Source organism: Myxine glutinosa, chromosome 5, assembly GCF_964187855.1.
Source record: "Myxine glutinosa chromosome 5, kmMyxGlut1.1, whole genome shotgun sequence".
NCBI classification, from domain to species: domain Eukaryota; kingdom Metazoa; phylum Chordata; class Myxini; order Myxiniformes; family Myxinidae; genus Myxine; species Myxine glutinosa.
The window spans coordinates 64,696,273-64,709,217 of NC_136265.1; the positions used below are offsets into that span (position 1 = coordinate 64,696,273).

A 12,945-nucleotide genomic window follows, 5' to 3' on the forward strand; every position below is an offset into this window, starting at 1 on the left:
TCGGAGTTGGAGAGAGTTCGTTGAGTTGAGAGTTGGGGCAGTTCGCAGAGAGAGAGTTCGGTAGCACACAGAGCACACGGAGTTCGCAACAGTTCGTGAGCCGTTCGAGGTTCGTTGGTCGCAGTTCGTTGGCAGTTGGCACTTGGCTGCCAGCACTCCCAAAAGAGAGTCGAGCCAAGTGGAGTTCGCTTGCTTTGTGCAGCTTACGTCGAACCTTTGGTGCACGGACCTTGTGGAGATCGGCCTCGTGTGGAGCCGCTGGCCTGCGTCGGACGCGTGGTGCTTGGAGGAGGCCTTGTGGAACTTGGAGCGAGGGACCTCGTGGTGTGCGATCAGGCCGAAAGGAGCGGTGTTGGACGGCCGCCACAAAGACGACGAAAGACAGACAAGATAAGCCGCATCCGCGTACATTTTGAACGACGAGACGTGTTATTTTCGTATTCACCTCCCTCGTATCGTGTTTGATATCTGTTGTGTCTGGGATCCCAATTTAGGCTTATTCGATTTATTAGATTTACCGGCGGGCTTTTTCACTGGCTTTACTTTTCCATAATAAATCCTTGTATTATTTTCTATATATATCTGAACGCAGTTTCCTGGGTGTTTGATTGTAATAGATAAGGCGGCGGGGGGGGGGGGGGGGGGGGAGCTTCGCCGTGCGCCATTCCGCGCGCTTAACTTTGTGTTGAGCTTGAATCCGCCATTGAGTTTTCGCCTCGGGAGTTAAAGTCTCGCAAATCGGCCATCCGTAACTGTGGTGTTAATCACAGTTGCGTGACAATATGTTGCGAACATTTTCAAATATTGGGCCACTTGAAATTCCGTAATTTTTTTTTTCAAATTTTTTCAAATTTCGTAATTTCAAATTTTTCGGGTGACACCGTCACAATTTCGGTCTTCGAGGCCGGCCGATAGGCAAAGTGTGACCGGAAGGGACGAGGTTCTCCTGACCACGTGGCCCTAGATCTGGGAAGCGAGAGGCGTTCCATTAGTGGACGCGCCCCTCACGCCCGACTTTTGGGCGGCCCCGGCAGGCCGTTTGTTTTGACGTTCCGTGACAGGTCCCGCACCCCCACCTCCGGGCCGACCGGAAGCTTGTGCTGAGTACATCATACCTGAACAACTCAGTGAGGCAGAACACAGCAGTGCACACCAGGGTGACCCCTTCAGTGCATAAACCAATTAACCTGTCCACTGCAGGGCATATAGAAATGAAGTTATTTTCTGCATATAATAATAATATAAGTTCAGTTCTATATAACAATTTCTGTTATCACCACTACCACTACAACTACCACTACTACAAGCTTTGTCTGGAATTTTGTGGACTAACAGACAAACAGACATACAGACAAGCTGGGATCAAAACATTACCTCCTTCCACCATTGAGTGTAGAGGTAAACATCATGGAAATTATATCATGCCCTAGATTTAATTCATGCTTACCCGTGTATTTTCTTCACTGGTTCACAAGGTCTTTTGCATACATGTAATTCAGACTATCGTCTTCATTGCTGACCACACAATGTTCGCAACATATTAATGTACATTTGTGCCAAATTTGGTGCTTGTATCACAAAATGCACAATTCTTTTGAATATTTGGGCTAAGCCGCCGCACTATATCGGCCGGCCTCGAAGACCGAAATTGTGACGGTGTCACCCGAAAAATTTGAAATTACGAAATTTGAAAAAATTTGAAAAAAAAAATTACGGAATTTCAAGTGGCCCAATATCTGAAAATGTTCGCAACATATTAATGTACATTTGTGCCAAATTTGGTGCTTGTATCACAAAATGCACAACAGGTTTGCTATGCTGCTACACGAGTGTGTTGGCTCTAAATTTGACGGAGTCTCGTCTTGAGCGTGCATTCACACTTGCTATATCGGAATTACTTCAGCCTGTCTGTTAGTCTGCCAATCAAACAAAATTGAAAATCCTTCTGAACACGAAACGTACTGTTTTTAAGGACATCATAAAGGACACAAACTACGGGCATGAATAACTAGTTTGACGTGTTAAATGAGCTGGTGTAATAGAGGGTACATCCACGGCGGTAAACTTCTGATTCAATGGCTTGTTGTGGGGGTTTTTTAAAACTTGTTACTGTCGCTGTATCAACAAAGCCGTACATCAGCCAGCACATTGTTGTTGTTGTTGTTGTTGTTGTTGCATACCCGAGACAGTTCAGTTCTGTGTTGAACAAGCCCGCGGCATGGAGACAGCCGATGATCTCGTAAGAGCGACCCATAGACCCCCCAAATATACGATGGTGCACCCCCACCTTCACAAATTCAGGGCCACCACAGAGGAGGAAAGGAGAGGAAGGGTGAAGGAGGGAAAAGGAGAGTGGGAGAGATTTTAGTGCTAATCTTGGATTTTGCCTGCCTTCTTGGGATTTGGACATTTACTTTAAATATAAATATTATTTTCCGGTAAAAATGTATTCCCTGACATCCATTAATTATAAAATGTATGAAAAAACACATGAACCACGTCTGGGACGTTAGGGCCAATTTATATTCTGGCGGCAGCTTTATTGGTTTATGGCACGGAGCCAGAAAAGTTAGCAATCTTGAAAGGATAACCGCCACCCATTTTGTTCAGCACCCTTCATTTACATATAAACCACCTCTAAATCTCAAAGCATTCTTGTCACGAGACCTTAAACATTGATCCTTTACTTTCTGTTCTGCCTCATGGCAGATGAACAGAGACAAAGGACCAGTTTTCAATGGTAATGGAGTACTATTCATTCTGCTTTTTAAAATGATGATGTTTCACAGCAATTGTGATTTATTGATGGTTTTTTTAATTGTCTTTGCAGAGAATCAATTGAAATTGGTTTTTTATTCTCAGTCAAGTTCGCAATTGTTTGACAGTGAAGTTTTATTCAATCAGAACATGACACAGACTTCTTATCAGGAAGTCAACAACGACAGCAGTGTATTAAATAAGAACAATTGTAGTTTGACATTCAAGAAAATTGAAAGGAACGAGAAGCTGTACAAGTGTTCTGTTTGCAAGAAAACATTTATCTCATTAAAGTCTTCAAAGAGATGTCAAGCAATACACAGACGGGGGACGCCATACAAGTGCAATGTGTGCAGCAAGGAATTTTCTTGGTTATCAACATTGAAATGTCATCAAGTAAAACACACAGGAGAGAAACCTTATAAATGTCCTGTGTGTAGCAAGAATTTCACTCGTTCATCAACATTACAAACACATCGAAAGTTACACACAGGAGAGAAGCCTTATAAATGTCCTGTGTGCAGCAAGGATTTCACTCGTTCATCAACATTACAAACACATCGAAAGTTACACACAGGAGAGAAGCCTTATAAATGTCGTGTGTGCAGCAAGGATTTTGCTTGTTCATCATATTTACAAACACATCAAAGAACTCACACAGGAGAGAGGCCTTATAAATGTCCTGTGTGCAGCAAGAATTTCACTCGTTCATCACATTTACAAACACATCGAAAGTTACACACAGGAGAGAAGCCTCATAAATGTCCTGTGTGCAGCAAGGATTTTGCTTGTTCATCATATTTACAAACACATCAAAGAACTCACACAGGAAAGAAGCCTTATAAATGTCCTGTGTGCAGCAAGGATTTTGCTCGTTCATCAGATTTACAAACGCATCAAAGAACTCACACAGGAGAGAAGCCTTATAAATGTCCTGTGTGCAGCAAGGATTTTGCTTGTTCATCATATTTACAAATGCATCAAAGAACTCACACAGGAGAGAAGCCTCATAAATGTCCTGTGTGCAGCAAGGATTTTGCTCGTTCATCACATTTACAAACACATCAAAGAACTCACACAGGAGAGAAGCCTTATAAATGTCCTGTGTGCAGCAAGGATTTTGCTCGTTCATCACATTTACAAACACATCAAAGAACACACACAGGAGAGAAGCCTTATAAATGTCCTGTGTGCAGCAAGGATTTTCCTCGTTCATCAGATTTACAAATACATCAAAGAACACACACAGGAGAGAAGCCTTATAAATGTCCTGCGTGCAGCAAGGATTTCACTCGTTCATCAGATTTACAAATACATCAAAGAACACACACAGGAGAGAAGCCTTATAAATGTCCTGTGTGCAGCAAGGATTTTGCTCGTTCATCAGATTTACAAATACATCAAAGAACACACACAGGAGAGAAGCCTTATAAATGTCCTGTGTGCAGCAAGGATTTTGCTCGTTCATCACATTTACAAGAACATCAAAGAACACACACAGGAGAGAAGCCTCATAAATGTCCTGTGTGCAGCAAGGATTTTGCTCATTCATCACATTTACAAACACATCAAAGAACACACACAGGGGAGAAGCCTTATAAATGTCCTGTGTGCAGCAAGGATTTTGCTCATTCATCACATTTACAAACACATCAAAGAACACACACAGGAGAGAAGCCTTATAAATGTCCTGTGTGTAGCAAGGATTTTGCTCGTCCATCACATTTCCAAAGACATCAAAGAACTCACACAGGAGAGAAGCCTTATAAATGTCCTGTGTGCAGCAAGGATTTTGCTTGTTCATCAGATTTACAAATACATCAAAGAACTCACACAGGAGAGAAGCCTCATAAATGTCCTGTGTGTAGCAAGGATTTTGCTTGTTCATCGCATTTACAAAGACATGAAAGAACTCACACAGGAGAGAAGCCTTATAAATGTCCTGTGTGCAGCAAGGATTTTGCTCGTTCATCACATTTACAAACACATCAAAGAACTCACACAGGAGAGAGGCCTTATAAATGTCCTGTGTGTGGGAAGGATTTTCCTCAATTATCACATTTACAAACACATCAAAGAACTCACACAGGAGAGAGGCCTTATAAATGTCCTGTGTGTGGGAAGGATTTTCCTCAATTATCACATTTACAAACTCATCAAAGAACTCACACAGGAGAGAAGCCTTATAAATGTCCTGTGTGCAGCAAGGATTTTGCTTGTTCATCAGATTTACAAATACATCAAAGAACACACACAGGAGAGAAGCCTCATAAATGTCCTGTGTGTAGCAAGGATTTTGCTTGTTCATCACATTTACAAAGACATGAAAGAACTCACACAGGAGAGAAGCCTTATAAATGTCCTGTGTGCAGCAAGGATTTTGCTCGTTCATCAGATTTACAAATACATCAAAGAACACACACAGGAGAGAAGCCTTATAAATGTCCTGTGTGTATCAAGGATTTTGCTCGTTCATCACATTTACAAACACATCAAAGAACACACACAGGAGAGAAGCCTTATAAATGTCCTGTGTGCAGCAAGGATTTTGCTCGTTCATCACATTTACAAACACATCAAAGAACACACACAGGAGAGAAGCCTTATAAATGTCCTGTGTGTAGCAAGGATTTTGCTCGTTCATCAGATTTACAAATACATCAAAGAACTCACACAGGAGAGAAGCCTTATAAATGTCCTGTGTGTATCAAGGATTTTGCTCGTTCATCACATTTACAAACACATCAAAGAACTCACACAGGAGAGAAGCCTTATAAATGTCCTGTGTGTGGCAAGGATTTTGCTCATTCATCACATTTACAAACACATCAAAGAACACACACAGGAGAGAAGCCTTATAAATGTCCTGTGTGCAGCAAGGATTTCACTCGTTCATCACATTTACAAACACATCAAAGAACTCACACATCAAAGAACTCACATCAAAGAACTCACACAGGTGAGAAGCCTTATAAATGTCCTGTGTGAATCAAGGATTTGACTTGTTCATCAACTTTATAAAGACATCAAGTAAAACACACCGGAGAGGAGCCTTATTAATGTCCTGTGTGCAGCAAGGATTTCACTCGTTCATCAACTTTACAAACACATCAAGTAAAACACACCGGAGAGAAGCCTTATAAATGTCCTGTGTGCAGCAAGAATTTTGCTCGTTCATCAACTTTGCAAACACATCAAGTAATACACACAGGAGAAAAAAAATCACCTTTAGAGGCCATTTTCCCCCACAAAGCGGCGGTTGGCCTTTTTCGAGAACCGTGGTTGTTGTTTTTTGGTCCCCTTTTTGAAGCAATGTTTTACGGCCGGATGCCCTTCCTGACGCCAACCCTTTTTGCCGCCTTTAACGACAAACAGGGAATTTCCAGCGAACTGGTACTCAATTAGCTGACCTCGGAAGGATGACAGGCTGAGTCAACCCCCTGGCGTTAATTCAGCGATCGACCTGGATTCGAACCCAGGATCCTCGGATCCTAAGCCGGCACCCTAGCCGCGAGCCCAACACCAGGGTTTTAATACACACAGGAGAGAAGCCTTATAAATGTTCTGAAGGTTCTGTTCTGAATGAATGTATTATCTCCGCCATTGAACTGTACGCATTAAGCTCGTTTGGTCATCCCTGTTACCCTGCGGTGTTCACCAAGGGTAGTTACGCAAAAACTGGTGTCAGGAGAGTGGGATTCAAACCTCGTGGAGACACGGTGTCCGAAGGTTGTGAGTTTGACACCCGCTGGGTGCAAATTGCGCTCGGCTTTCAGAATCAATATTTTTTTTTCATGATTGTCTTTCTCTAGTCAAGCGGGAGGTAATCGTAGTACCAGGGTGTCCAAATTTTATAGTCGATTGAGATGCGAGGCGCAACATCGCATTCCCGAGAAATTGAACCCTTCGATGCAGTGATTGGGCCTCGGAGGCCCACAGTTTTTTTGGTTGCAAAAAATATGTTGTACAATTGTTTTTTGGAATGAGCCTCATTTTTGCCGACTTTGATGTTGTTACACAAAATTCAGTGACATTAAAAAAAAAAAATCATTCAGGCTCATGGGAAAATCTTCATTCTTCACTTTTAACCCGAAAATCCGACACGAATGCAGGCCTGGGGGCTTTGAGGTCCCGCATAAATGTTGTTGTACGACTATGTTATATCATTATTTTCTTGATATGAGCCTCATTATATGATTGTTGAAGAATTTGTAGCTGAGAGACTCACAGGACTCCAATGACCGGACACAGGTTTACAAAAGGTCTGGTTTATTAACTGGTTATTCATTTCATTCCATTTACCAAATAATACCGCATAATATAATGGATCAGGTTAACTCTTTTCCAATGTCCTTCTCGTTCGGCTGATGTTCCTCCGACACTCCCGTTGGTCAGAGCTCCTCGCAGCAGCTTCTCCCGATTCCACGTTTGCTCCCGTTTATATGGACAAACTGGATTTTAATCCCCTCTCCGCTGGTGCCCCGAGGTCATGCATGTACCAAGTCCTGGTATCAGCTCGCTCCCCTCCTGTTGTGAGTTCCGTTTACCAAACGATAGGGGGGTGCTTCAGCCAGGGGCTGTGACCAGGTGGACAAAAGATTATCATGTTCGGGCGCATTCCTGACTCATTTACAAACTCGTCTTTCACAGAGTTTGCATGTAAAATATATCTGCTTTGTTACCAGGTTAATTAATAAGTTACCAGTGCCAATTAATAAGTTACGCTGAGTTACACTTCCACAATTCCCTCATCTTTTTGTTTTTTGTTTATATTAACCATTAATCTAAACATCAATATAAGTAAACAATCAATCACTACAAGTAAACATCATTACAAGTATAAGTAAATAATCAATCACTACAAGTAAACATCATTACAAGTATAAGTAAATAATCAATCACTACAAGTAAACATCATTACAAGTATAAGTAAATAATCAATCACTACAAGTAAACATCATTACAAGTATAAGTAAATAATCAATCACTACAAGTAAACATCATTACAAGTATAAGTAAATAATCAATCACTTTGGTAATCAAATTCCCTTGGGCATACACCGTCATCCTGCAAGAATCACAAAACATTTCGTTGGTCATTGACTCCTTCCATACACGGGAGAATGTCTTCATCATTCTTTGAGAAAGAGGGTGTATGCCACGATTAACTTCATTTTTTAGCCACAAATTTTCTTTCTCGAACTTCTTCCCAATTCCGTTAGCAATCCCTCCAAAATGTGATCTCGTCTTATCCTTATGCTCAGTCACATCTGAATCTGCTTTCCGCACACACTGAATCAGATAGGGTACATCTTACCATGAAATCAGCATAATCATGTATATCTTCCGACAGTTTCACATTCAACAATTTGTTGTTTTTCCTTAACACAAAAGTTATATTCATTTATATGCGTCACACAAATAATATTCAATCAGGTATGTATTTTATTACTAAACTAAGAATAGCATTGTATATGATTACAATCACAAACGGGAATACCTAATTCCCAACAACAATTTTTTCAAACCAACAAATTAAACATAATGTATTATTACCATAATTCCTCTCCACTTTTTCTTTTCCCTCTTTTTCCTAACAGTGTGTCACTCGTGGTGATATGAGTTCACTGATATTGTAATTGACACAACTCATAACATTGTCGTTATGCCATTATCTTAATTCTACTGTTTCATTTGCAACATCACTTGATTTAATCTTTTAATCTCAGTATTTATTCATATCATCATAACAATCTTTCTATTTTAGGTCCATATTTGTTTCTATTCTTATCAACCTCCTACGGTTTATCAATTTGTTCCAAAACACTGCAACCAAAGGTTTTAACCAAAGCTCTACCAAACTATTTCCAATTTGAACTCAACATGCTAATTAAACAACAATTCAAAGAATTAACTTCAATGGGTCAACAAAACTCATTTTATAAACTGATCTAATTTTCCCATCCAATATTTTCCTTGCCAAATGTCATATTGCAACACTTTAATAAACCTTCGAAAAATGTCTCCCAAATCAATAAATTCCCTTTTTACTTCCCAAATACTCATCTGTAAATTACATATTCAATTACAGTTTTTTTTTATTTGTTCGGCCTAAATGGCCACTGAAGTGGCTGCCAACATGCAGTACCGTTTTTATCTACCAAGCAAGTATTCGTCCACATAAGATCTCTACCAAAATGTTGTTTGTAAAAACAAATCTGGGATTTCTGATTACATGGATGCACACTCTCAGGACATTTCAGGCTGCTTGTTAACAATCCACTACGATTAATTAATTCCTTTACCCACAATCAAATAATTAGTACAAATTGAGGATATTATCCCTATCACATTCATTTATAGATTCATTATGTTGGATCTAAATTTTCTCCCACTGCTGCAAGGAAGAACAATAGCTCTAATAAGTCTTTGTAATATCTCACTTCATTTACCCAGCATCGAAGAATTTATTTACTATCCATTCCCATCTGTGAACCAGTGAATTTGTTTGAACTCCAAAACTTAATTTGATGAATCCCATGTGTATGGTACCACTAATTGAAACCCCTACTTTTGTAGAAAATATCCAAGTAAGTGTTTTTTACACCCCCTTAACTGTTGCTCATCCATTTCTATGCACCCAGTGAGTACTACTGACACCAGTATGCCAATATAGGTGTGCGAGATTAACAAATATGTTGCAGGTACATGTAACAGCGCGTTCTGAGTATAAATAACGTAACAGCGCGTTCATGTCTGCCCCTTGGTTTAAGATGCACAATGCATTCCGTTTTAAAACTCACAATAGTTCCAATCAGCAAGATTTTCTTTACTATTTTCCCATATCATCTCTGCCTAATACACATCCATCCATGCAGCACAATTTATATGCTGATAAAATTCAAGTTTATATATATATATATATATAAATCCATGAGCAGAGTATTCTGGGAAGTCAGTGTAAGACCTCTCCCAAATTTGGATAATTTTGTACTCCCTTATTTCCTTTTATGAAGCTCATATCCATAAATAGCTGTTATTCTCATATAAATTCTATCAAAATGGAATCCCCAAATTACTCACAATTTTACTATTTAATTAATGGCTGCTCATAACCCAGCACATCAAATCTTTATATTCCATCTCCCTTGACAAAAGAGATAATGTTCATAATCAAATTTTATTTCTATTTTATTTTACGGATTCTCTGCATATTCAATCCCATCCACATAAAACTATCCATTTCCAGACAGGCACACTGTCGGTGTCAACAATCTTGTAAGATTGATACACAAAACAATAAAAAACACTAACATTGACACACAAAAAATACACACACACATGCATTATGCGTATTTGTTTGCGTTGGAACTATTATTTACAGATCAAGATGGGTGTCAATTTTATTTCAATTTCATAAAATTTGTCCTTCAATTTTTTATAAATGCTAATACACAAATGGACCAAAAAGTTTATTCTTAGAAAACCCCTATGATGTCACATTGAAATTACCCTTTCAGTTCCCACAATAATTTATCCAAATTTGACTACACACCCATTTGCATGTCAGTCGACCACTGACTTATCAATCGTGTGGAACAATAGTCCGAAATTCCCACCTGATCATCATGTGACCCTTGTCCCTTGGTTTAAAATTTGCAAAGCAATTGTTCCAACTTTGTAAATTTAAAATTGTGTGCCCAACATAAAAGATCCAATTTCGGCATTTGATCAATTAATTATCATTTTGCTTACAAGCAAAAGAAAAAATGAATAATTCTTGCTCCGAAAACTTTTCAGACCCAAGAATCATCGACAGTTATTCATGTTTGTCCAGTAATCTAATTTGTTGAGGCCAATCGTCATTTGGGATTTGTCGCAATGAAGGCCTAATCATTGTCTGAGGTATCGGTCAGCACTGGTACCCTTGATCTTGGTTTCTTTGTCCTTGGTTTCTTTGTCCTTGGTTTCTTTGTCCTTGGTTTCTTTGTCCTTGGTTTCCCTGTTGAAATTGTCTTCTGCTCAGATATGGGCATCTCCTTATCCAGTGTCCCATCTCTCCACAGTTGAAGCACCGGCTTCTGTCGTTACCTGCTCTGTCCACCTGTGCATTTGTATTGCTGGGCTGCATCTCTACATCCCTGAGTTGCCACTGCAATCTCTCGTTGTCTCCTGAAACACGAAAAAATTCTCTGTACCGTCCTTTTTGGGGAGACAACTGGAAATCAGATGGGACAACCGTCACTTTCATTCCTAATTTCGAGGGCAGTTGTGCATTTGTCTCCTCCACTGTATCCTGTATCCTTTTTATTTTAAGTTCTAGATCCGTTATCCGTTCTTGCTGTTCCCGTTGTCTGGATTCACCATCCCAAAGATGGAATGCAAGCCAGTCTACCGTTAGATTCTGTCTCTTCCTGGCTTTCAATCTTTGTTCCAATCTTTCCAATCGACTTCGCTCAAATGTACCATCTCTTGGAAACTCCTGATCATGTCCCTTTGTCCACAAATACCAATTCTCTACCTGCCTTATAGCTTCTGCACCATAACGGTCGTACATATGATGTGTACAAGTACCTTTTTGTGGAATCTCTGGTTGTCCTTGTGTATTCTTGCAGGCTCCATTTCCCATTCTGCCTTTTATCAAAGTAGCGTTGGATGTGTTGTAGTTTGTTCCTCTAAAGCTTCACTCGTACCTCCAGGAAGGGTCTCTCCACCTGTTCACCCGGTGATTTTCAGAGAATCTCCCTCAGCCGTGGCTTTTGCACAATCCAATCTCACAGATCAGTATTTGCAGATGAGCCGGAGGGTCAGTATGAAATGGGTGAATCCTCAGGTGTCCGCTCTGTTGACGGGGAAATCACACAATGGTAACCGCACATATATATCTGTATATAAACTCACCACCTTGCTCAATTTTCCCAGGTTGTCTCCACATTGTTAATATCTCGCAAAGATATCAAAGCTTCTTTCTTGAGACCGCATTTTCATCAATCAAACAATCAATATATTCAATTCAATTTATTCAGTTCAATTTATTCAGTTAAATTTATTCAATTAAATTCAATCAATTAGATTCAATCAATTAATAATTCAATCAATTATTCAATTTCAATTAATTCATCACTATTCATCAATAAATCAAATTAATCATTTTGGATGACTCCTTGCATAAGCCCTTTCCCCAATGATGTCAGGACAGGTCCATCCATTGACCGTCACCTCTGGTTCGTACCTCATGTTAATTGATGAATCACCGTCCTGTCCTAGGGTCATATCTGACATATTTCCCCATTTTGCCTGGTCTCCACAAATTTTCTTTGCAACCACTAAAGGCAACTCATCCTTCATTCGTGAGACAGCCAAAATGGATGGCAGATATTAAAGTTCTTTGGGAAAAATATCTCATCATTTTCCTTTTAATAGTACCCAAAATCTCTTGGCAATATAAATTTCGTAAAACTCCTGAAATGGGACTGTCAAATTCCTTCAATCATGCTAAATTTTGAAACTCCATCGCTTGTAATACCCAATTTATCCCATAGGGCTTGAAAGTTCTTTCCCAAGTTCATGCAGCATTCTGCATTTGAACCCTATGATATCATTCATAATAATCATCATGATTTTATAGTCATGGTCCTATCATAATCATCTATTTAAACGAACATTTCCTTTATCACCACAGCTATGTGGTATAATCAACAATAGAATAAAACTGTACATAGCAACAGGCTACCTCATGGCCACTTAGTATACCTATTGACAATAAGTCATAACAATATCGAATAATCATTGAACAATTCAAAAATCGCTTCCCCTGCTCCAGCCGCAGCATCCGTGATATTTGTTTGCTCATTCACTATTCCTGATTCGTCATCAAGGATCTCCATCATCACACAGCGTACTTAATTCCGCATTCTAATGAGAATTCAACAGGAATTTACGACTCAAAGGAAAAAGAACGAGCAGACCTTTTGCAGGATGATCGTTACAAAAATCGTTACATATATTAAAGTATTTATGATGTCGACAAATCATATCTTAATTCTTACAAGATTTTGGTTCTTTGAATAAATCACAGCACCGGGAGAACCAGCTCCAAAAAATGGATCTTTGTGTTTATTCAGCACCCTAGTAATTGGCTCTTTGTGTACTAATTACACAGCACCCAGGCCCCGCTCATATGGATCT

General features: G+C 39.6%; 1 protein-coding gene across 1 annotated transcript in view; it reads left to right on the forward strand.

Moving 5' to 3' along the window:
• Nucleotides 1-12,945, forward strand: part of LOC144892109 (uncharacterized) — a 98,958-nt gene that overhangs the window by 35,809 nt on the left and 50,204 nt on the right. Inside the window, exons 5-6 of the mRNA XM_078777322.1 lie at nt 2,831-5,684; nt 5,883-5,955. Coding sequence (XP_078633448.1) covers nt 2,831-5,684; nt 5,883-5,955 — 2,927 coding nt within the window. The remainder of the gene's footprint in view (nt 1-2,830; nt 5,685-5,882; nt 5,956-12,945) is intronic.